This window comes from Geotrypetes seraphini, chromosome 2 (genome assembly GCF_902459505.1).
Source record: "Geotrypetes seraphini chromosome 2, aGeoSer1.1, whole genome shotgun sequence".
In the NCBI taxonomy this organism is placed as follows: Eukaryota; Metazoa; Chordata; class Amphibia; order Gymnophiona; family Dermophiidae; genus Geotrypetes; species Geotrypetes seraphini.
The window spans coordinates 304,422,460-304,448,866 of record NC_047085.1 but is presented as its reverse complement, the minus strand read 5'-3'; the positions used below and the strand labels follow the sequence as shown (position 1 = coordinate 304,448,866).

At 46.1% G+C, this 26,407-nt stretch overlaps 1 protein-coding gene across 1 annotated transcript in view; it reads right to left on the bottom strand.

The window, feature by feature from the left end:
• Nucleotides 1–26,407, bottom strand: part of TRIOBP (TRIO and F-actin binding protein) — a 287,725-nt gene that overhangs the window by 105,069 nt on the left and 156,249 nt on the right. Inside the window, exons 14-16 of the mRNA XM_033929925.1 lie at nt 19,274–19,858; nt 13,632–13,688; nt 10,895–10,963 (exon numbers count right to left, since the gene is read on the bottom strand). Coding sequence (XP_033785816.1) covers nt 10,895–10,963; nt 13,632–13,688; nt 19,274–19,858 — 711 coding nt within the window. The remainder of the gene's footprint in view (nt 1–10,894; nt 10,964–13,631; nt 13,689–19,273; nt 19,859–26,407) is intronic.

Below are 26,407 nucleotides of genomic sequence, written 5' to 3'. Positions count from 1 at the left end.
CTTATCCTTGTAAACTGGGGAGATCCCGGAGGATTGGAAAATAGCTAACGTCATACCTATTTTTAAAAAGGGATCAAGGGGTGACCCCGGGAACTACAGGCCGGTAAGCTTGACTTCAGTTCCGGGCAAGATGATGGAGGCACTGATAAAGGACAGCATCTGTGAGCACATAGAAACAAATGGACAACTGAAAGCGAGCCAACATGGCTTCTGCAAGGGAAGGTCATGCCAAACAAACTTACTGCACTTCTTTGAAGGAATAAACAGCCAGATGGACAAAGGGGAAACCATAGACATCATTTACCTCGACTTCCAAAAAGCCTTTGACAAGGTACCCCATGAGCGACTACTTAGGAAGCTGTGGAACCATGGGGTGGAAGGGGACGTATACAGATGGATTAAACACTGGTTGGCAGGCAGAAAACAAAGGGTTGGGGTGAAGGGCCAATACTCGGACTGGCAGAAGGTCACGAGCGGTGTTCGGACCGCTGCTGTTCAATGTATTTATAAACGACCTGGAAACAGGGATGACGAGTGAAGTTATAAAATTTGCGGATGACACCAAACTCTGCAGCAGGATTAGAACCGCGGAGGAATGCGAAGACTTACAAAGGGACCTAAACAAACTGGAAGAGTGGGCAAATAAATGGCAAATGCGATTTAATATAGAGAAATGCAAGGTCATGCATATAGGGAAAAAGAACCAGATGTTCAACTACAAAATGGGGGGGGGATCGGTGCTAGGGGAAAGCAACCTTGATAAGGACTTGGGTGTGCTGGTGGATACAACAATGAAATCAACGGCGCAATGTGCAGCAGCCTCAAAGAAAGCAAACAGAATGTTGGGTATTATTAAGAAGGGTATCACAACCAGGACAAAGGAAGTCATCATGCTGCTGTATCGGGCGATGGTGCGCCCGCACCTGGAGTACTGTGTCCAGTTTTGGTCACCGTACCTCAAGAAGGACATGGCGATGCTTGAGAGGGTCCAGAGAAGAGCGACGAAAATGATAAAAGGTATGGAAAACCTTTCATACGCAGACAGGTTAGAAAGGCTGGGGCTCTTCTCCCTGGAAAAACGGAGACTCAGAGGAGACATGATAGTGACTTTCAAGATCATGAAAGGCATCGAGAAGGTAGACAGGGACAGATTCTTCAGACTATTGGGGACCACAAGCACAAGGGGGCACTCGGAGAAGCTGAAAGGGGACAGGTTTAGAACCAATGCTAGGAAGTTCTTTTTCACTCAGAGGGTGGTGAACACCTGGAACGCGCTGCCGGAGGTTGTGATAGGACAGAGTACACTACGGGGTTTTAAAGAAGGATTGGATAAATTCCTGAAAGATAGGGGGATTGAGGGATACAGATAGAGGTAGAGATGGGATATAGAAAGAGTATAGATAGAGACCAAGGGGGATTTACAGGTTCAGACAAAGATCATCATACAGGTCATAGGCCTGATGGGCCGCCGCGGGTGCGGACTGCTGGGCATGATGGACCTCTGGTCTGACCAAGCAGAGGCAACTTCTTATGTTCTTATGACCAGCATGTGGAGACTGAGACAAAACCTTTTGGCTATAATACAAGTAGCTGTGCTTCCTCCTAATATAATCAGTCTGCTGAATAGCAAAGCAGAACTAAGAAGTGCTAAGTATAACAGTAACAAAACTCCAAACAGGAGCAATAACTTCTGTTGGAAATTGCATAGAAAAAGCCCCTTCAGCAAACGTCCCCACAGCTCGCCAGCTGAGCTAAAGCTGCTGTACTTTAATTTCCCCGACTCTAGAAAAAATACTAGAACTCGCAGAAAAAAAACCCAAAAAAAACAAACCACACTCCATGCGAATCCCGCAAAAAGAAAAAACAGATGGACAGACAGGGTGGGGACTGTATCGGTCTGAAGAGTCTAAAAGAAAGAAAATTAGCAGGTAAGAACCTAATTTCTCCTTCTTTAGCACCTCTCCAGACCAGTACAGTTCACTGATGGGACGTACCAAAGAGTACCCATCATGGGTGGGACCCCCATAGGGCCGCCTCCAAAACATGCTCACCGAACACCATGTCCCGATGCACCTAGACATCCACATGGTAGTGTCGCACAAAGGAATGCAGAGAAGACCAAACAGTGGCCTTACAAATATCCACTGGAGGCACCAGAGAAGACTCAGACAAGAATCTACCTGACTTCGAGTGGAATGAGCCTTGAGAAAATCCAGAACAGGTTTCTTCTGAAGAAGGTATGCATAAGCGATAGACTCTTTGATCCAGCATGCAATGATAGCCTTGGAAGCACCATCCCCCTTACGAGGACCCACTAAGAGGTCAAAAAGATGATTTGACTTCCAGAACTCCTGGGTCTGCTGAACATAAGAGCAAAGAACCTGACAAACATCCAACTTGCGCAACTGCCTCTGCTTTAACAAGCACTCCCAGCTACCACAGACTGGTTGACATAAAAAGGCAAGACCACATTCAGTAGAAAAGAAGGAACAGGCCGCAGCACAACCTGCTCCCTAGAAACTTCAGGAAGGGAGGCCTACAAGAGAAAGCCTGCAGCTCAGAAACATGTCTCGCAGAAGTAATGGCCACCAGGAAGACCACCTTGAGAGTAAGGTCCTTCAACGAGCAGGAACCCAGGGACTCAAAGGGAGGACACACAAGCACGGACAGGACCAGATTGAGATCCCAAGCCGGAACCGAAGGCCACACCGGAGGCTGAAACAATTTGGCCACCCTCAAAAAGCTTCAGTATACTCTGCTACAGCAGTGGTCGCCCCAGTTGCATGATATGGACTCTCCCGTTTCTCTTTGGGAGTTTGTTCATTTCAGTTTCCGATGATGGCTCCATTCTTCCAATTTGCTGCGGGGAGCAAGTCTGGTCAGCTTCAGTGAACTGTGCTTCTCACAGACGCCAGTCTCCTCGGCTGGGGAGCTCAGTGACTCGGTCGCTTGGCTCAGGGCGGCTGGTCTCTGAAGGAGGTGTCTTGGTCGATCAATGTTCTGGAGACCAGAGCCATCCGACTGGCGTTGCTAGCGTTCTAGATGTTGTTGACGGAAAAATCTGTTCAGGTTGTCTTGGACAATGCCACGGCACACGTCTAGGGAATCTGCCGCTGAACCTAAAACCTGGAGAAAACCCTGTGCCCGAGAACACCGGTGAATCTGTGACTGCAACTTGACCACTCGGGCCTCCAGCAGGAAGACCTTCCTCAAGCTGGTGTCAAAAAGAACCCCAAGGTACTCCAGGCGCTGAGATGGAGCCAACCGGCTTTTGGACAGGTTGACTACCCATCCGAGTGACTGAAGGAACTCCACAACACGACCCGTAACTCGGGAGCTCTCCTGAAAGGACTCTGCTCAGATCAACCAGTTGTCTAGATGGGGGTGAACCAGAATGTCCTCTTTGTGCAAGGCCACTGCCACAACCACTATAATCTTGGTGAATGTCCGCAAAGCCGTAGCCAGATCAAAAGGAAGAGCACAAAAGTGGTAGTGCCATCCCAAGATCGCAAAGGGAAGGAACTGCTGATGGGAAGCGTGAATTGGAACATGCAAGTAAGCCTCCGTCAGATCGAGAGAGGTCAGGAATTCCCCGGCTGAACCACCAGAATGACAGATCTCAAGGTCTCCATGTGAAAAGATGGAATTCGGAGAGCCCTGCTGACCCCCTTCAGATCCAAGATGGGCAGTAAAGTCCCCTCTTTGTTGGGCACCATGAAGTAAATAGAATACCAGCTGGTGCAACAGTCCTGAGGAAGAACTGGAACTACAGCTTTGAGATTGAGCTGCCTTTGAAGCCCCCCCCCCCCCACTCATGGGTCCCCCGAAAGGACTGCATGCGCCGAAAGAAACGGCCCTGGGGAGCCCCAGCAGCAGAAAAGGAAGCTTCCCCTCAACAAAGGCGGTATCTGCAAAAATCACGCAAACACCCCCAACCAATGCCATCCCGCACATGTGGGCAGGCACGGTCTTCAGGAAGATGGGGCACCTTAGAGTCCGTTCAGGTCTGAACCAACTTGTTCAAATCCTTGCCAAACAAGAAAGACCCCCAAAAGAGAAATTTCATCAGCTTAGCCTTAAATCAGGGGTGTCCAATGTCGGTCCTCGAGGGCCGCAGTCCAGTCGGATTTTCAGGATTTCCCCAATGAATATACATGAGGTCTATTTGCATGCACTGCATTGTATGCTAATAGATCTCATGCATATTCATTGGGGAAATCCTGAAAACCCGACTGGATTGCGGCCCTCGAGGACCGACATTGGACATCCCTGCCTTAAATGCTGCATTCGCCGACCAACACCAGAGCCACAAGGAGACGAGCAGCCACCCTGAGAACCACTGACTTGGCCGACGCCCACTACAGATCATACATGGCATCTGAGAGATAAGAAGTGGAGAATGATGCAGGGAAAAAATTTGTCTCTGTCCCCGCCCCGTCACCACTGTCCCCGCCCTGTCCACACGGAAGTTGCATCAGAGGAGAAGCTTCCACCCACACACGCACACTATTGCTTGCAGGCTCCGATGGCTTTTTGAAGAAGTTACTCAATACGCGCCGAGAAGGTAAAGGGGAGGGAGGAAGATAGATAGATTCGGGTAGGTAGGAAGAAGGGAGGGGCCATGCACAATTGGTGACCGCGTGTTCCCTCCCTTAACTGCGGGGACAAGGCCATTCACCGCTCCACGGGGCAGTGGATGGCCTTGTCCCCATACCTGCAGTGAGCACTTTTTCCCCCCCTCACCGTTTTGGCGGGTTACCCGCGGGTAACAGTCACCGTGTCATTCTCTAATAAGAAGCACCCATCTCAATTTTGGCTACTTTCTCTTCCACTAAGGACCAGTCACCAGACTCATGGTCAAGTACACGCTCGGCCCACCAAAAACAAGCCCGAGCCACCAGACCACCACACATTATTGCTTGGACCACTAGAGCAGCAACATCAAAATTTTGCTTAAGAACAGACTCCAGCCTACGCTTCTTCGAGTCCCTCAAAGCCGAGCTGCCCTCAACTAGTACCGTATATCGCTTTGCAATGGCCGAAACCACCACATCCACCACCAACAACTTCAAGGTATCCCTATCTCCCTCCAGGATGGGATACAGGTAAGCCATAGAGCACACAAAATGAAAGGGCAACTCTGGCGCCTTCCACTGCGCAAGTATGATATCCTGATGCATAGGAAAAGAGCGGGAGGCTAAGCGGATCCCACAAAGGAGGTGGGTCTATGACACGAGGGGGCTCCTTTGCATCTTCCTCAAAGCACAACACTGAGGAAACCTGCAGAAAAAACTCCGCCAGTGGCATCCATCCCACCAAGAGGATCCTAGAGGTCCACCAAGGGGTCCAGGTCCTCATCAAGCAAAAATTGCTCCTCATACAAAAAATTACCATCCCAAGAGACCCTTAGCCGCTTGGATGAAAGAGGAGACGGGGACGAAACCGGTGCTGAGGGAGGCTGAACCGGAGTGGACGCAGAGGGCAGGTCTTTGCAGAGGGGAGCAGGCCAAAGAGTGCCTTCACGGCAGGGGGGGCAGGCTTGTGCAGAGGGAAGAGGAGGAAGAGTTCCTTCGCAGTGGGGAGGCAGGCCTGTGCAGAGGAAAGAGGAGGAAGGAGTAAGAGAGAGAGCCAGACCTGGGGTGAAGGGAAGAGAGAGACCAAACAAAAGAGGGGGAGGAAAGCAAAGGAGAGGTGCTGGACTAAAGGAGAGAGGGAGAAGAAATGCAAGACCACAAGGGGAAGGGTACAAGAGGGACAGATACTGCTCTAAAGTAGGTGGGCAGGGTGCAGGATGGCAGGAGAGATAGGAGAAAGCCTGTACCTGGGAAAGGGGATACAAGAGAGAAAGAAGAAGGTTATGGGGAGAGATAAGATGCTGGGCATGGAGGGAGCATAAGAACGGGGACAGTAATGGAGGAAAATAGGGACAGGGATACAGAAGAGAGATGCTGGATGAAAGGGTAGTTTAGAAAAGGAGAGATGGTGGATCTGGGGATGGTGGGGTCCATCGCTGCAGCTGCGGGGGATGGAGATGAAAAAAAAGAAAGATGCCAGACCTCCGGGGGGTGGAAAGGGAAACAGAAGGGGAGGACAGAGATGGAAGATGGATGGTTAGCACGGAGAAAGAAGGAGAGCCTGATCAGAAGACAACCAGACCAATATGGGACCAATATGATTTGAAAAATAACCAGACAAGAAAAGGTAGGAAAAATAATTTTATTTTCTGTTTTATGATCACAATATGTCAGATTTGAAATGTGTATTCTTCCAGAGCTGGTGTTGGACCGCGAACGTGAGCTAGGATTTAACTGAGAGAGGAAAATTATTTTTTGTTTGCTTATTTTGTTTACACCACAGGACCAGTGTGGATAGGAGAGGGCAAAGAGGCTATAAAATAAACCCACCAAGATGTTTGGAAAAAACCACCCAATTGGGCAGATAAATCGATTCAATAGGCTGAATTGAATCGAAATTTTTTTTCCTGAATTGGGCAGCACTAGTCTGAAGAGGCACTAAAGAATGACCCTACTCTGTTTTCTGTCCAGTGACCAACTCCTAATCCACAATAAAAACATTCCCTATCTCAGATAGCCCTTAGCTCTAGGAGGTTGATTTGGAGATTCATTTCCCGAGTTGATCATTTCCCCTGGGTGTGAAGACCATCTATATGTGCTCCCCATTCCAAGTTGGATGAATCAGTCATTAACACCTTACAAGGCAGTGGAATTTGGAATGGAAGCCCCTGGGTCAAACTGGATTGAATCATCCACCAGAGAAGAGACTGATATCCACAAGGTTCCCCGTTGCCCGAGACCACTGGGCTTCTCTCAACAGTGGTCTGTTTTGCTCCATGGTGTGATCTTATCCAGAATATCGCATTCATTTTTGGTCACCGTTATCTCAAAAAAAGATACAGTGGAATTAGAAGAGCAACTAAAATGATAAAGGACATGAACTCCTCTCGAATGGGGAAAGGCTAAAGAGTTTAGGGCTCTTCAGTTTGGAAAAAGACAGTTGAGGGGAGATATACAAAATCCCGAGTGGTGTAGAATGGATAAAAGTGACCTTTTTTTATTCTTTCAAAAATTAGGAGGACTAGGGAACACACAAAGTTACATGGAAATACCCTTAAAACAAATAGGTCATTAGCTCAGTTCTGGAATGGATCTCACTGCAAGAAGATGTGGTAACAGCAGTTAGTGTAGCTGGGTTTAAAAAATGGTTTGGCATAAAAGTCTAGTCTGCTATTGAAACAGACATGGGGAAACCACTGATTGCCCCGGGATAGGTAGCATGGATTTTTGTTACTTCTTAGTTTTCTGCCAGGTATTTTTGTGACCCAGATTGGTCATTGTGGAAACAAGATACTGGGCTAGATGGACCATTTGTCTGACCCAGCATGGCTATTCGTATGTTCATATGACCAGCTATGATCCAGATAAGAACACACAGCCTGTGTAGAAACGCTAGACATTTGGTAAATATCCTGGAGTTGACACAAGGCCAAAAGGAAGGGCATGGTACTGATAATAGTGTTTTCTTATTTGAAATCTGAGATTTTCTTTGACCAGGAATTTATTCAGGGCCTTTAGATCTAAGATGGGACAAGATCTCTCCCGTTTTCTTGGGCACAAAAAAGTACCTTGAGTAAAATCCCTTCCCTTTCTCCCCTGGTGGCAGGGGATCAACTGCATTGGTCTGTTGTAGATTTCCTGAACTAGTACCTGCTTGTGCACTGGAATACGACACTCGCGGTGGGCAATTTGGTAGTCTTTTTCCCAGGTGCTTCTCCTTCTGCCTCCCTCCCTGCATATTTTCCAGCACAGCAATAGAAGCTTCCGAGCTGCACACTGGGCTGTTTTTACCTTCTCTGCCTCCTTGGACCCTGGTGGTTTCTTTAAGCCATATGCTATACAGAAGTCCATGTGACTCAAAGGATGTGTCTGGCCTAGGATGGCAGAGAAGGCAGTATTTCCTCTTCTTGCCGCACTGGAGTGGTGTTTGCAGGGAGGAAGGCAGGCAGCCAGAAAGGCAACCCAGCAAGGCACAGATGCTCTAATAGCAGATTACACAGAATTGTGTGTGAAAAGGCAGAATTCTGACAGTTCAAAGGTGGGGAATTCTGTGCAAATTCTGCATTGTGCAGTAGCATAGAATTCCCCCCAGGAGTATACTTAACAGCGATGGCCTCCTATCACAGCATGACTCAAATTTTATCACATTCACTTTTCTTGTCCTTTTTATTGGTCTTTCTTTGTGTCTTGGTTCTAATCCCCTAAATCAGGGGTGTCAAACTCAATCACATAAGGGGCCGAAATCTAAAACATAGGCTAAGTCGCGGGCCACAGTTTTTATTAAGATACTTATCTTAGTAGAAGCATAGCACCTTCCTCACCCTGGGACACCATTGCAGCAATTCACCTGGTTATTTTCACCTCACAGATGTTACCATACTTAATCCCAACGTTATTCAACTAGTCATTCTAGGCATAGGCAGCAGAAAGCTTTTTTGTTTGGGGGAGGATGAAAGCTCCACCCCAGACCCTCCCCCATAATTGTACTAATTGTAATACAATGTTTTCATTCATTTTTCATATATACACACAATATAATCTTATTAACACATAATGGTTAACCACAAAATTAAATTACACAAAGCACACTGTATGCTTCTCAACATTCATTTCTAGCAGAACACAGATAATCCCTATGAAAATATAGGACCACAAACTAAAATACTAATATATACAAACGAAACCCTAAAATGCAAGACTCTGCATACAGTACAACCAGAGAAATAGAAACAAATGCATTTCTTCCTGACCAGTGCAAAAAGGACAGCAGATGTAAATTCTCAAAACTGACAATTCAATCACTAAACTGAAAATAAAATAAATTTCCCCTATCTTTGTTGTCTGGTGATTTTATTTTTCAAACCATCTTTTCTCAGTCTCTGACTGCACTTCCTTCTGTCTGTGCATCCAAGGCCACCTTATCCATTTGCTGTTTTTCTCTCCTTCACTTTCTGCCATACATCCATCTGTAGCATTAACTTTTAACATTCAACGTTCTTCCATTTTTCTGCTTTCTTCTCAAAATCTATCTACTTTCCAATGTCTTCCCTTCCCATATCCATGTCTACCATCTCCTCCCTCTTTCTTCTCCCCTATTCCCATCTATCCATAAGAAGCATTTTTTTCTTATCTCTTCCCTGCCATATCCATTGCTGTGCACCATCTCATCTCTTTCCCATGGTCAGACAACTCTGTTTCCCCCCCTTCATATGGTCTGGCATCTTTCTCATCTCCTTCCTATAGCCTGGAATCTCTCTCCTCTCCCATGGTCTGGCATCTATCCCTCCACCTTCCCTCTTCCCTCTAACATCTCTCTCCTTTCTGCGGTCTGGCATCTCTCTCCCCTCCTTACCTTCCATGGTCTGGGGATCTCTCTCTCCTTCCCATTCTTCCCTCCTTCCATCACCCTTCTCCAGAATCTGACATCTCTTCCTTCTTTGAGTCATCTCTCCTCTCCACCACCACTATCATGTACAGCAATTCTCCCTCTTCCCCATGCATACCATCTCTCTTTCCCTCCCACTCCACACACCTATGTCCAAGTATTTTGTTTTTCTCTTCCCTCACCCACCGGCAGCATCTCTCTTTCCCTCCCTTCTTAACCCCTCAGCCCATGCACTCTTCCCAACTCGCCTCCCCCATCCCCATGCATGTGTCCTTCTTGCTTTCCCAACTCCCCTCCCCTTGCAGCCTATGCATGTCCTTCCCTCATTCCCAACCCCATCCCTCCCCTCTCATCTGGATCCTACGTTACAACAGTCCCCAGTTCCCGACTCCCATTCTACTACCACCCCGCCGCTAAAATTTAACATCTTCGAGCAGCTGATGCAAAGCCAGCCTCCTGCCATTGGCCTGCCCCAGAAGTATTCTTTCTGCAGCATTCTGCCTATGCAGGAACAGGAAGTGCTGAAGAAAGAACACTTCTGGAGCAGGCCAACAGAGGGAGGCTGGCTTTGCATTGGCTGCCCAAAGATTTTAAATTTCAGCAACGGGGAGGTGGTAGGTGGGGGAGTCGGGACTCAAGGAATTTCCTGGAGAGTGCAGTGTCGGGTGCACAATCACTGCGGGCTGCATAAAATGGCCAGGCGGGCCGGATTCACCCCATGGGCCTTGTGTTTGATACACATGTCCTAAATCGTCACAGTCCTTAAGGTTTTCATGGGACAAATTCATTCACTTATACCCTCTCTCCAAAGATCAGACTGGAACTAGACGCTCAAACAGTAGGAACCAGGTAAAGGCAAAATGTCTAGTTTCAGTCTGATCTTTGGAGAGTTGGCAGGGTTTGGCACTAGATGCAGCAACTCTTACTCTTGCCTTTTTCATTTAACCTGTTTGAGAAATGAGACTTAGATCAATGGAAGCACTAGAAACACTAGATTACAATCAATCACATTCCCTCCCCCCGTCTCAGTCTTTGCTGTTTACAGGATTTCTACCTTTGTTATCACACTCTCTCTCTCCATTTATGTATTTACATTTTAATAGTTTTCGCCTTTTCTTTATAAACCACCTTGATGCCAAAAGACAGACAGTATATCAAATGCACAAAATAAAAAATAGTATACTAGCAGAGAGCATTGATCAGCTCCTGCACTCAAGTGCACTGACTAATTTATTCAGTTTTCTATACTGTACTCCTAAGGGAGCTCTGAACAGTTTACATGAATTTATTGGTACTCAAGCATTTTTCTCGTCACCACACTTAATGCACTGCACCAAATTGCCTGGACTAGTAAGATCTTGTGGTAGGGACTGGTTTCTATATAGCATTCAGGACCACATGGTCACTAGAAATAATCCCCACCAGAACCTCTTACCTCCTCAGCATTGGAGTCTCTATAATACCGCAAGCTTGAGTCTGTCAGCACAAACCAGCGCTTCTTCCACTGCAGAGGGAAAAAAAAAGAGACGAGAGTCCATACTTTTGTCATCAAATAAACTGCCAACATTCCCTGAAAACTGCATCCTAGGTATCCTGCACACAAAATTAGACAGTAAGCCCAAACCTTAAATTATTACCAGGGCTGTGGAGTCGGTAGATAAATGTTCCGACTCCAACTCCTCAGTATTTTGTACTTCAGACTCCGACTCCGACTCCAGGTACCCGAAATTTCCTCCGACTCCTCGACTCCGACTCCACAGCACTGGTTAATTTTCAGATCATTAAATTGGAATGTCAAGTTGAGAGAAATGAGCATTTTCAACACCACCTTCTTTTTGCTTTTAATCAAGGTTCTAAGGCCGCAGAAGCTGCTCGCAACATTTGTGCTGTGTATATAGTGGGTGCTATAGCTGAAAGAATCGCTCGTGATTGGTATGCCAAGTTCAAAAATGGAGTTGGTAGATAAATGTTCCGACTCCGACTCCTCAGTTTTTTGTACTTCTGACTCCGACTCCAGGTACCCAAAATTTCCTCCGACTCCAACTCCACAGCCCTGATTATTACTACTAATTACTACTTCTGTAGCATTATGGGACATATCACTGTGCATAGCCATACCTAATGAAATGTGAAAATCAGCTAAGCAACACGACTTATGGCTGCAATACCTTATTTGGCCATGGCAAGAATCATTTAAAGATGTTGTAGCAATACATAGACCTTCTAAATGTTAAGGGACCAATATCTTGAAAATCCACACATTCCAATGTCTCTGAATAATTCTTGTTTTGTCAGGTAAAGGTGTTAACAGTACTAAAATGTAACATTCCTCCAAGTACAATTAAGACTGACATTTTGTACTTTAGTTTTGAGTTTAAGAAGGCATCAGATGAGCAATGCAACTCATGGAGCAGAATCTTTCATTGCCTGAAATTTGCACCATCCCAATCCTACATTCCAGTGAGACTTATTTCTGTTTATAAAATCATTCATAAAAAGCCCAATTAATTCAAGTCTCCTCCTTTAAAAATGGTGAGAACCACCATTCTGGATCAAACCTGCATGTATGGAAATGTATATAAAATCAGATCAAATCGAAACCAGCATCTCATTGGGGGGCAGGGAGAGGATATGTCATCTGGACATAACCATGTCCTTATTACTTATTCCCAAAGGGTATAATGATACCCATAAGTGCCTGGCTAATAAACAAACAGACCTATCCCCGAGAAACTTATATAAGTGTTGTCTAAATCTAGACACTAAACTTTAACCATTTTTTGTTTTAAATCTATTATCAGTTTCATTTTAAAATGGTATCTATTCATCCTCTATTGACCTGTACCACATTAACTTTAAGGAGAAGACAAGGCCTACAACAGAAGTCCAGGAGTCACAAATTAAGTGGAAAGAATACCACAATATCAAAATGAATTCACATAAATTAAAAAAAGGAAATCAAATTCTCAAATGTATTTGACAAAATAATCCCCTCTCCCAAAAAAGAAACCAACATAACTGGTCTGAGTTTAAGCAGTCAATACCTTCCTGAGGAGTCCAATCTTCACAAAATCAAGTCCAACACATTGAGATGGACAGTGGATATCACTCAAATGTGTTGGACACCTGTAAGTCGGATGACAGTACCGGCCACAGGGGACCCTTGACAAAGCACAGTGTGTGAAACATGTTGGGTCTACTTCGCCCAGGTCATGTCAACTGTTAAGATAGGTGGCTGTAAAGTTTTAAGCACTATTATTGAAAGAAACTAACATATATTTATGAAACATAATTAAATATTAACTGAGAGGATGAAATTGAGTATGAATTTATGGCTGAAGATTAAAGTCCACATAATTCTTCACCCTATAAATTTATATTAGTGGTGGAGTGATGGGGCTGAGGCCGTAAAATATTCAAAGCTATACACAAACCAGAATATTTGGAGGATTTAGGATATTTATTGTTGACTGTTTCGGTGCATGAAGAGTTATAAAATTTTACATCATTTTGGGACTCCTCAGGAAAGCACTGACTGCTGAAACATGGACCATGTTGGGATCCTTTTTCAGGGGAGGGGGGAATTATTTTATTAGTATCTACATTTGAGAATTGAATTCACAAATTTAAATTAGTGAAATCACCCAATACTGTGTTATTTTTTTACATGAATTATCTCTAAGTTGAAAAACCCTAACTTGTTTAACCTTTTTATCCTTTTGTTGCTCTTCATACTCAAAATGCAGTTGCACCACAGATTCATTTTAGCCTGAAAAAAAGCATTCCTTAGATTTTGATTTATTAATTTGATATACTGCTTAACATGAAATTTACTAAAGTGATTTACAAGGTATATATACTGTAAAAAGTTTACAATAATTAAAATAGGGACTGATCCAAAGTGGGATCCTCAGAGTTCACAAGCTGTTGTATTTTCTATGGAAATCAATGGATCTGGAAGTTCTTGCAGCATACGTGCAACTTTGTTTATTGTAAGATGGGTTCTCACGAGGTACTAGAAAAGAACCAATCTGCAATTTAAAAACCAGTGCCCTAAGAAAAACAAACGCTGGCAATGAAGAATCATATTACTTACACGGAGAGCATTAATAAATGTTCTCCCGTTTGAGCCTATGAAATTGCACAAAACGGCAGAAATAAACCGGTCTTACCTCTCGCTGCTCATCCAGCAAGGACATCCATCCTTTCTTGAAATTCAAAAGATCAGGCTGTGGAAGAAAAATATACACAATCATGAAGGCTCAGTAATAGAAAGCACCGGCAGTGCTGGGAGCAAGGGTGGAGGGGAGGGGAGGTGATATTCCGAGAGACTCCCCAGGGAGTGCTAAAGATCAGGATTAGATAGCTTTGATCAAAGTGAGGGGTAAGTGCGCCTGTGCATGTAAAACACCAGCTAACAAGTTTGTTAAGTCAATTACAGTACTGTACTCCCAAAACAGGGTGGAGGGAGTTCACACTACCCACACGAACTCGCCTCTGACATTCTTCCAGACAGGAAAGAAAACCTGCGCAGATAAGGATCTCCCCACAACCACCACCACTACAAAGTTATCCAGCCTGGGCCCGGCAGAAGGAAGGAAAGGAGCCGGGAAGCGCTATACAGAGAGGAAAAAGTAGCTCCCGGCGCTAAGACAGCTCCTCTTCTTCTCCGCCCACTTCTCCCAAGAGTGATCACTATATCTCCCCTCTAGCCCCGGGTCGCACCTCTCCAGCCACCACCGCTCTCCCGCCGAGCTCCATGAGCCTCCCCGCACGCGCACCCCTCCGACCCGGGCAGCACGCGGACTCCCCGCCCACCCAGCTCGCACCCTTCCCAGACCCCACCCCCCAGCTCCAACGAGCTGCTTCCTATTGGTCGGAGCGCACAGCGACCAGAGGCGGGGATCTAACCACTCTAGCCAATCTTTTCGCCATCTCCGTCCTACTGACATTAAGAGGGGGAGCGGCAGGCTGGAACTACACACACACGCACGCGAGGCTCGAAATGATTGAGAACGCTTGGACATCCTCGCTGCCCCCTAGACGCTACACAATTGTTTACAGCAGCATCGCTCCCCCTCCCCAAAACTCAGTTTCAGCCAACAACGCCAGGGGTAGGGTGCACGCTACACCTCACCCCATTTTTTTAAAGTATACTGTCGGGGGTCATAACTCCAAAACTAAAGAAAAAAAAATAAGCTGTGAAAGCTGAATCTCTCCTGCCCCAGGCAGAGCACACCGGAATTCTCTGATATTCAATACACGAAGCACGCATAACATCAGCAAATAAGTGAAGTGAGACCATCACTTCCACCATACGCTTCATTTCCTGTTACAATTCCCCCCCCCCAACCCAACCCAGAACATATGATGCGGTCAGTGTTAGAAGGCAAAAAGTGTTTGCAACCCCCGCACTAGTATGCGGCTTAAATACATATAAAAAGCGTCTTACGCTCAGTGTATGGTAAGAAAGAGAGAACGCAACGTTTTTAACCAAATTTCAACAACCCCCTCACCCCCACAATCCTATTTTTTTTGCTTTCCCTTAACCAGACACTCGAGTCCCAAATTCTAAAGCTGCAGATCCCAGACCAAAACAGGCGAGACGAAATGCCTAAACAACCCCTCTTCCGTTAAAATCAAGCGGGCACCACTTTGCAATTGCAAGGGCAAAGAAAGGCAAGGGATCAGGGCCGGCTACAGTCAAGACAGATTCTCCCCGGCAAAAAAAATACGCAGCGCTGTACGGATCCAAGCGCGAGCACACCCGTAGCCGCCCATCTCGCAGCCACGCGCAGAAGTTCCCAAAATGCCGTAAGAAGAACAGTTTTGAAAGCCAACCTCGCAGCAACCGCGTCCGTTTAACAGCTGACACACCAAGAGTACGAGCAAAAGAGAGCGCTCCCTTCCCCGCCGCCTCCTCCTCCACACTGCGGACGGTGTCCCTCACTCACCGTCATGGTGCAAAAGCAGCAGCCTGTCCTCTTTGTTTCTAGAGCCTGCTCCCCTCTAGTTTTAAAATATTATAATTAAAAATAATGTAGGGTTCAACATTTAACCAATAAAAATCCTATATTTATACTAGGTAGGGTTAGATTGCTCTATCCGCCGAAAAACTTTTTCTTTTCTTTTTTTTGGTTTTGCTTTTAAAAACTTCCTGGGCGGAGTCACTCTACCAATAATATTCCAGTACTGTACTTAGCTAACTCCCGCAAAAAAAAGGGCAGTCCGTCCGAATGAACCAATGAGAGTGAGAAGTCGACGGGCCAATGGGAAGAGACAAAGTAAGACCATTTTAACACCAATTGCAAGAGGCGGTTTTATGAGTTGAGCCAATGGAAAAGAAGATCGAGAGGACTTTAGGTCGGTTTTTACTCTTTTTTAAAAAAACACTTTGCTAATCTGCAGAGAGACAAACTAAACCTTTAACAGTAGTGGCTGGAATAAAGTAGAAATATTTGTTCGTATTTGTTTTGTGTGAAGGGAAAAACCTGTTTGTTTGGTTTAATTTAGTGTGATCAATTTTCAATCAGCCATTCATAGCTCTGAATCTGTCAATATTAGGAATAAGGTGACCAACTCCCTTATTTCCCAGGAGCTTCCTTGTTAGAGGACTTAATTAGGCATCAGCGAACAAATGCATATAGGTTAGGACTAACAAACATGCAAATGTCAATTTTTATTCTATTCTGTGACCTGTATATTATATACAATGTAAATTATTTCTTTTGCTTAATATTATCCATTCCATGAACATTTGCTGGAGTAATGCAACTAAATCTTTAAATTCATGGCCAACAGTTGCTCACCCGTATTAGGAATGTACAGCTAGGGTGTCTCACTTAGAGTCTCTAGGGTTACTAAAAATCCGGGAAAACCCAGACATGTCCCCTTTTTAAAGGATTGTCTGAGTGTCCTGATGGTTGGGTTTTTTTTAATTGTGGAGTTTGGCAGGGACGGCTTAGAAAGAACCCTTACCTTCTCAGCACTGCAATTCTATTTTCTTTGGGCTGCCAGCTCAGCAATGACAGCTTTCCTCGGAAGCCACCTCTCTGCAGGTCCTGCCTCTGCGGGAACAGAAAGTTGCTACAGAGAGACTTCCAGGGCAAGATGACGACAGCTGGCTCATGTCACTGAGCTGCTGGCAGCTGAAGAAAATAGAATTGCAGCGCCGAACAGGTAAAAGGCGAAGAACCACCAGATTCTTTGTAAGCCGGCCCTGCCAAACTAGCTTTTGGGGGGGGGGGGCTGAGCCAGGGTTGGGGTGAGGGCGGAGCCAGGGTGGGGTGGGGACAGGAGTATGTATCTTAGGGTTACAAATATGGTAACCCTAAGAGTACCTCAAACTGTGGACAAAAAATGTGAATTGGATTTACATCTATAAGCTGCATACATAAATATATTTACAGAGATGCAGCATTACTAATCAAACCCAGCTTCTCTTGGCCACACTCAAGCAGAGCACCCCAACTTAGGAGCAGATTGTCAAAACTAAAATCTGCCTTTAATGTTCCAGCTGGTTTAGCATGCAAGTATTATATCGGCAGATTATCAAAACAGCTTACTGAGGTCTCTTCTGAGTTTTCTAGCAATCTTCGATACTGCCATGCAAATGTAGTACAACAAGGTCATTAATATTAAAATCATTACTCCGAGCAATTCTCTATAGTTGCTGAATGATTCTCTAACCTCATTGTGCCACATTTGCAATCAAAACTTACCGACAAGTCTGAGCTGTCGTTGCCTTACTTTCTGATCAGTGCCGGGTGCACACTGGGATGCACCGGGGAGGGGCCTGAGGCTCTGATTGGCCCAGGTTGTTTAAGACCCCTCCCATAGGATGCAATGGAGAGGGGAAGACCCACAATTTTGAAGAGGTGGGCCAGCTGGCCAGAGGGAGTAGGCATCCCTACGGCCAGCCATCTAAGTATGGTAAGGGGGAGAGGGCGGGGGGGGGTTGTTTGGTGACCGGAGAGAGTGGGCATCTCTCCTGCTGCTGAGGGGGTGCTTTCCTTGGTGGCGGGAGAGAGTGGGCATCTCTCCTGCTGCTGGGGTGTGTTGCTTGACAGCGGGAAAGAGTGGGTATCTCTCCCGCTGCTGAGGGGGAGTTCGGGGATGTTCTTTGGCTACGGGAGAGAGTGGGTATCTCTCCCACTGCCGTGGGGGTGTTGCTGGGTGGCTGGAGAGAGCGGGCATCTCTCCCACTGGTGAGAGGGTATTGGGGGATATGTTGCTCGGCAGCGGAAGAGAGTGGGCATCTCTCACGCTGCCGGGGGGTTGCCTTACTGGGTCAGACCAATGGTCCATCAAGCCCAGTAGCCTGTTCTCACGGTGGCCAATCCTGGTCCCTAGTACCTGGCCAAAACCCAAGGAGTAGCAACATTCCAAGCTACCGATCCAGGACAAGCTGTAGCTTCCCCCATGTCTTTCTCAATAACAGACAATGGACTTTTCCTTTCTTAAAACCAGCTACGCTATCCACTCTTACCACAACCTCAATGCGTTCTAGAGCTTAACTATTCTCTGGGCAGGAGCAAGTGAACATCACTCCTGTGTGTTTCCCCTAGATCACCAGGGATCAGCAAAGGCAGACTCGGGGGCCTACAGTTGTGGCAGGGCTTGAGCCTCCTGATTTTTTTTTTTAGAGAGGGAATATTGGAAGAGTGGGAGTTGGAGGCCCACAGGAACAAATGTACCACTACCAGCTTATATTCAAACCATTTATCTCCCATTGCATAAAGTTAGGACAGCCTTTGAAACTCTTGACTAAAGTTTTGAGGGGAAAAAAAATCTTTTCTTCAAGACATGTGGAAACTGAGAATCACAGGAGACAATATTTCCCAACATAAATTCATGTTTCACTATCCAGTGGTGCAGATTGAAACATACTTCTGCAAGAAGTCAAGAGTTTGAATAATTACAGTATTACTGATTTTGGTGACCTAATGAAGAAGTTGATGTGACCCAAAAGGGATTATTGATTAAATAAAATACATCCCAAGGATTTACTTCTGGTCAATGAAGACTATTAATGATTTTTTTGAAAGCATATGGGTATATTTGTAAGAAGTGCTGCACTATTCATATGTGTATTTAAATATTCTTGTGTCTTTTGTGTGTCAACGTTTTTATTAATGATAGCCAGAAAGTACAAAAGAAATAACAGCAAACCACCATTGTCCATATTTAGTATTTAGTATTCCACCCCCCCTCCCCCTGACCTAGCCAAACCATACTCCCTTGACCTCCCCAAACCAAATCCCACACACCCACTCCCATGCCCCCTTCATTATCAATAACATCTGTTGAGGAACTTGAGAGTCCTATTTTTGTGACTCCCAAAGGGGAGATATGGCACAAGAAGCTGAAATCAGCATCCTCCTTAAAGCATGGCATCACATGATCTCAGGCAGATGAGCTGTTCTGCCCCCACAGCCAGGACAATTGAATATGTATACTGAATAAGTGAATAAAGTTATGGCTTTAAGACAAGCTTACAGAGTGCATTGCTATATCCCTGGTGAGCTGATACACCTTTCTTCTTGCTTGTTTTCTCGTGTGGCTTGGGTAACAATCTCTTTCTTTAATGCTCTTAGAAGTTTTTTAGACAGCAAAATGAAAAGAATTTATAAGGGTGTGAAAACTTTTGCAAGGCACTCTAAACAAGATTGCATTCATAAAATGCAGTAGTATGGAGATGTAAAAAAACCAAATAGATCAGCTACCCAAGACATATCTCATCAGATAGCAATAACTAGCACACAGTTAAATATCGCCATGCACACACCAAAGACCCACACACTCAGACACTTACCTTCGCGTAAGCTTTACTTGTCGTCAGATAGAAATCTTTGTCACTGGTGTTTGTTTGTCTAGTTAGGGGCTGTTTAGTGTATAGTGTAGTGGGCATTTCTGAAGCCTGGGAGTAGGATTTATTGGAGGCCGGTGAGAAGGATTTGTCATAAGTCCAGGAGGGGGGCCTGTCCGGAGTACAGCAAAGGGATCGTTGAATAGGCCAGGAGGGACACCTGTCAGAAGGTTGGAAGGGGGATCTACTGGATGCTTGGAAAGAGGAATTCTCTGAAAGTCGGGAGGGGAATTTATCAGAATATTGAAAGGAGGAACTATCAGTCTGTCTGGAGGTGGATCTGTCAGATCGAAAGGATGGTCTATCAGAATTTTTGGAAGGGAATATATCTGAATTTTGGGAAAGGCATTTGTCAGACACTTGAGAAGGAGATCTGTCAGAAGGCTGAAAGGAGGATCTGTTAGAATTTTGAGAGGGAGGCTTATCAGAAGATTGGGAAGGAGTTCTGTTTGAAGTCCAGGAGAAGGATCTTTCATAACCCTGGCAGGAGAATCTGGTAGAAGTCTGAGAGGGGACATTATCATGTTGAGACTGTAAAATAAAAATAAAAGGCAGAATTCAAACATATGGAACTGTCTTGTATATATGTATACATGTGTTATGCATTTGTATCCCTTGGTGTGTGCGCCGTATGTGTATGATTTATGCATGTATAAGTATAGGGAGAAAATGTGCCTGTGAATAAGTATACCCATGTAGGTGTTTGTATGCATATTCCTAATAAATAGAATGCTTATGAAGTACAGTCAAACCTCAGTTTACGAGTGTACCAGTTTGCAAATGTTTTGCAAGACGAGCAAAACATTCTCAAAATCAGCGCCTCGGAAACTGAGCTTGACTCAATTTATGAGCCCCCCCCCCTGTGATCTGGCATCCCCCACTCACCCACCCACTAGTTCTCACTCTCTGCGAGAACTAGAAGGCCTTGAGCATGCACAGATGCTCAAGGCCCAGCACAAGGAAGAGGGAAGATCTTCAGGCACCAGCATGTCCTGTGCATTGGTGCTGGTGCCGGTGCCAGATGGGGGTAAGCGAATGTGTTTGGGTGAGTGGGGGATGCTAGACCGTGGCGGGGGGGGGGGGGGCAACACGAGCGGAGGGGTATGCTGGATTGTGGGGGGGGGGGGTATGCTGGATCGCGGAGGGGGAGTGTGGAGCAGTGCCGGTGGCCTCAGGGGGAGGTAACGTAGAGCAGCACCTGTGGCCACGGGAAGGGGGGAGGAGGTACAACGAATCAAGCAAGTTTTCCTTACATCCTATGGGGAAACTTGCTTTGATATACGAGTAAATTGGTTTACAAGCATGCTTCTGGAACGAATTATGCTCGTAAACCAAGGTTCCACTGTAAATGCATATATACAAAAAAAAGCAAATATTAAAGTAGCTGTCTGAAGGGGCAGTCATACTAGTAGCAATTCTGTAAAGTAAGCATCTCTTTATAGGTGTTCCAGTGTCACACGCTAGGGTATTTGGGTATGAGCAGAAGCGCATGCAAATTCAAAGAATTGCCAATTAAGTGCAATAATTGATTGTTAACATCAAGTTATTTTAAAATAATGGTTCATTAGCTAATTAATTTGTAACATGCATCTTCAATTTGCATGCAAATTTTCACCATACATTTTTTGGTGCCATATGTAGAATCCAGGGGATAAATGAGAGCCCTGCCCATGTCCTGCTCACGCTTTGTCCATGTGTATAGGCCTCTTGTAACTGCACACTTATGCGCTCCCTTACAGAATACTGCATAGGACGCTTAGTGCTAGTTTTTTCTCCACTTGAACACACAAAGGGGCATGTATCCTTGCTTGCCTTCTTATAGAATTGTCCTTCATATAAGGATTATCTGACATAAGCAGCTTTACTGTATCTATACAATCATAGCTCCAAATACTTTTAAATAAGCTAAGTTGGTATTTTATATTAGGCTAACTTGAGTGACAGGAATTGTGTAGACAATAACGTCCACAATTTTATGGGAAAATATCTTTATTAAGTCAGATACAAGTATAATCAGCAATTCAAATACAGTATTACAGAAATATATGCCATATATTGAACAAACAGTAAAATAAACAACGTAGAACCAACCTAAGGGCTTTTTTTTTACAAAGTTACAGTAGAGGTTTCTACCAAGGGCCAGCGAGATAAATGCACTGACGCTCATAGGAATTCTATGAGAGTTGGAGCATTTACCTCACCAGCCCACAGTAAAAACCTCTACCATGGCTTTGTAAAAACAAGCTTAATTTTTATCCCAGGACAAGCAGGCAGCCTATTCTCAACATGTGGGTGACGTCATGCCCGGAGCCCAGATGTGGACAGCTTTGCAAGCTAATTTGCTTGCAGAATTTAGAAAGTTTGCGACTTTCACACCGCCCACGTAAGGGTGCGTGTCTCCTCAGTTCTCTGTTTTCCACGGTGCCGAGAAGTTGTGTATTTTGATGATCTGTGCTAGACTCAGTTCTAAACTTCGTGCCTTCTCTCACCGTGACTCGTGTTTGTTATTTTTCAGGGTTGCTGTGTTTTTTCTTTGCGCGTTAAAAAAAAAAAAAGACTTTAATTTTACTTTTATTTCTTTTGTCACGGCGGGGCCTTCTTTGTGGCCTCCGCCGCAGGGTTTTGATTTCGCTGAGGCCATCTTCCTGCCTATGTCCAGGCTGGTCACAGGCTTCAAGAAGTGTAGCCGTTGCCAGCGCATGATCTCCCTCACTGACCCACATAGGTGGTGTATTCAGTGTTTGAGACCTGACCATCGTCTGGAGTCGTGTACTCGCTGTGCTACCCTTCAACCTCGAGCCCGCAAGCATCATCGAGTTCAGATGGAGAAATTCTTTGGCGGTCCAGAGAAGAGCGACTAAGATGGTTAAGGGGCTGGAGGAGTTGCTGTACAGCAAAATATTAGAGAAACTGGGCTTCTTCTCCCTTGAACAGAGGAGATTGAGAAGGGACATGATCGAAACATTCAAGATACTGAAGGGAATAGACTTAGTAGATAAGGACAGGTTGTTCACCCTCTCCAAGGTAGGGAGAATGAGAAGGCACTGCCTAAAATTGAAAGGGGATAGATTCTGTACGAACATAAGGAAGTTCTTCTTCACCCAGCCCTGATTGGCTGAGGCACCTCGGGTTCCTCTCCTCTTGGCAGGGGCCTGAGGCACCTGAGCCAATCAGAGACTTCCTTAGGGCTGAGCCTAAGGAAGTCCCTGATTGGCTGAGGCACCTCAGTCTCCTCCCAAGGGGGGAGGAACCCGAGGTGCCTCAGCCAATCAAGGCCTTAGGCCACTCCCTGTGCATCAGGTGATGCGCCAGGCCATGGCCTAAGGCCGCTAATGCGCAGCGGCCCGCGGGGGTGCAGGAGCAAGAGGACTTCATGCTTCCTCCTGCTCCCGAAGATGGAAGCCTAGGAGCAGGAGGGACCGAGCACCCCATTCCTGCTGCCGAAGAGGAGCCTTGCCCTAAGGAGCAGGCGGGATCGGGCACCCCTTCTGCTCCCAACAATTTTAAAGGTATGCAGGGCGGGTGGGCCGAGCCCGACTAGGGGTGGGCCGGTCGTGGGTAAGGCGGAGAGGCCGGTCAGGGTTAATTCAGGGGGTGTCGGGCTACTGCAGACTCTCCTGCCTGCTTGCCCCAACTCTCCTGCTCTCTGCCGCCGTTGCCCCGCAGTGCAGGCCTGCTTTAAAACCATGGGCTTACATTATAGGGAATGGCAGCAGAGAGCAGGAGAGTCTGGCGAGCAGGCAAGAGAGATCAGAGCAAGGCAGGCAGGAGAGATCCGGGCTGGTGGTGGGGGTGTGGGGTGTTGAGCAGGGCCGGTGTGTCGGGCTGGTGTCGGCTCTCCTGCCTGCCCCGATATCTCTTGCCTGCTCACTGGACTCTCCTGCTCTCTGCCTCTGGGAGCAGGCAATAGAGATCTGGGAAGAGCAGGGCAGGCAGGAGAGATCGGGCTGAGCTCTGACAGCAGTGACAGGAGGCTGCTTCTCCTGTCACTATTATCAGGGTGTGCGCATGAGCGGGGATTGCTCTGGCCATGGGTAGGGGCGTGTTAACGATTGTCCCAGGCCTTTAATGAATTAGTCAGCCGGCATGCAAATGGAAACGGATCGCACACGGTTTGGAGGTTTAGTGAATCTAGCCCAAGGAGTCGAATCCTTGGGAGTGCCTTGAGAGGATTCCACTCTCAGTATGCAAGGACTTGATTCTTTGCGAGTGTCTCATCTGGAGCATAAGCATGCTATTCAAGGAGCCGAGTCCTTGTCAGTGTCTCAAGATGCCTTGACACCAGGAGTTCAATCTTTTGTGGTGTCTCGATCTCCAGCCTCCAGCCCTCGTTCCTCGCATAAGACATCTCCTTTCCCGAGGCAAAGGACAAAGACCGCTCAACTTTCTTCTCAGCGAGACCTGCCTGGTTTGAGGCACAGTCGAGGCATCTATCGAAGTACAGATCCTCTTCTCGAGACACGCCTCGTCTCTCTACACCTCAAGGCTATTCGAGGCTTTCTACTCCGAAGCCGAGGACACCTCCTCCATCTGCTTCTCCTGCGAGGGATTCTTCTTCAGTGAGTCGTCTACACCTGCACATTCAGGTCTCAGGTGTGAGTACTCCAGGGAAGCTTCACCCTCATTCTCTGCTCTTCGAGATGTTTCGAGGTCACCTTCCCCTCAAGGTCAGATATCCTTCTCTACTTTTCTACGTCAAATGAGTAAGAAACTCAAGATAAATTTGGATTCCAAATACACTACTGAGTATTTAGAAGAGATGGGCATGTCTCAACCTCCTACGGAGTCTCTTTAAATACCCATTAATAGACTTCTTTCTCAAACTTTCAAGAGGAACCTTGAAACACCTTATTCCATTCCTGCTGTTTCAAGAAAGCTGGAATCCCGTTACAGAATGGTCCATTGCAAGGGCTTCAAAAAGTCTCAGTTATCACATCAATCCCTTCTCGTGGAATCCTCTTTGAAAAGGAACAACCCTTCCAAGGTTTATGCCACTGTCCCTCCTGGAAGAGAGGGCAGGACCATGGACAAGTTTGGACACCGTTTGTATCAGAATTCTCTGATGGCAACCAGGGTTTTAAATTACAATTTTATCTTCATTTCTTATTTCAAGCATCTGGTTGACACACTGCCTGCATATTTCAAGTATGTTCCTCAACACCGTCTTACAGGTTTTCAGAATACCATTACTACTCTGAATCAACTCTGCATGCATCTCCTTCAATCTTCCTATGATGCATTTGAGCTTTCCTCGAGGGTCACCGCCTTCTCAGTGGCCATGCGCCAGCTTGCCTGGCTTCGCACTGTTGACATGGACCCTAATCTACAGGATTGCCTCGCCAACATTCCTGGTCAAGGCAATGACTTGTTTGATGACTGCATCGAGGAGGCCACTAAGAAGTTGTCTGAACATGAGAAGTCATTTGTTTCCATCATTCGTCCTAAGCCTAAGCTTTCGCTTTCCACCTCTAAGGGTCTCAGGCCTATACCAACTTACCAGCAGCGTTTCCCAAAGGGCAGCTCCTTATACCAGAGCGCCTCCTAAGAAACCAGCTTATTTGTCTCTGCCACAAGGTGTCTTCCTTGACTACGATTTCAGCAAGACACATGATGGTTCTCCTAGGTCACATGGCCTCGACAGTTCACGTGACTCATTTTGCCAGACTTCACATTAGAATTCCTCAGTAGACCTTGGCATCTCAGTGGGCGCACGCAGGCTTGCGACCCACTCTCTCAACACATTACAGTCACTTCTTCATTGAGACAGTCTCTCCACTGATTGATGCTTTCTTCCAATCTCTCCAAAGGTTTAATGTTTCAAATGCCCCCTCATCATTCCTTGACATATGCTTGGGGGGGCTCATCTCGACAGTCTCTGTACTCAAGGCCATTGGTCCAGCACGGATCGTCAGTGTCATATCAATCTCTTGGAACTCAGAGTGATCTTCAATGCTCTCAAAGCTTTTCAGCATCTTCTTCACGACCAGGTAGTCCTCATTCAAACAGACAATCAAGTAGCCATGTGCTATGTCAACAAGCAGGGAGGAACAGGATCTCTCCCTCTTTGCCAGCAAGCTCAACAGGTGTGGCACTGGGCAATCCATCACAACACCTTCCTGAAAGCAGTTTATATTCAAGGAGAGAAAAACTGTCTGGCAGACAAATTGGGTCGTCTTCTGCAATCTCACGAATGGATACTCAATTCCTCGCCTCTCCATCACATTTTTTCTCAGTGGTGGACTCCTCAGATAGATCTCTTTGCGTCTCCCCACAACCACAAACTGCCTCCGTTCTGTTCCAGGATATACTCACCTCATTGCCTCAAGGCAGATGCTTTCCTTCTGGACTGGACAAATCAGTTTCTCTATGCATTCCCTCCTTTTCCTCTGATTCTCAAGACTCTTGTCAAACTCAAACAGGAGTATGCCTACATGATTCTGATAGCTCCTCGATGGCCCAGACAACCTTGGTTCTCCTTTCTACTTCAACTCAGAAGCAGGGAGCCACTACTTCTACCAGTTTTTCCCTCTCTCCTTACACAGAGTCAGTGGTCTCTACTTCATCCCAACCTGCAGTCTCTGCACCTGACAGCTTGGTACCCCTCAACCTAACTGCCACTCTACAGTTTTCTCAATCTATGCAGGACATTTTAGAAGCTTCTAGAAAGCTTACCATTCGACAATGCTACAATCGGAAATGGACTAGATTTTCAGCTTGGTGCACCATACATCACAAGGAGCCTCAATCTACCTCCTTGTCTTCAGTTTTGGATTACCTGTTCCACTTATCATAATCAGGCCTCAAATCCACATCCATTCGAGTCCACCTCAGTGCAATTGCTGCTTTTCATCAGCCTATCGAAGGGAAACCCCTTTCTGCTCATCCTGTGGTTTCCAGATTTATGAAAGGACTTTTCAATGTCAAACCACCTCTCAAACCTCCTCCAGCGGTTTGGGATCTCAATGTTGTTCCTGCGCAATTGATGAAGCCTCCTTTTGAACCAATGGATTCGGCTCATCTGAAATATCTCACTTGGAAAGTGGTTTTTCTCATTGCTCTTATGTCTGCTCGCAGGGTCAG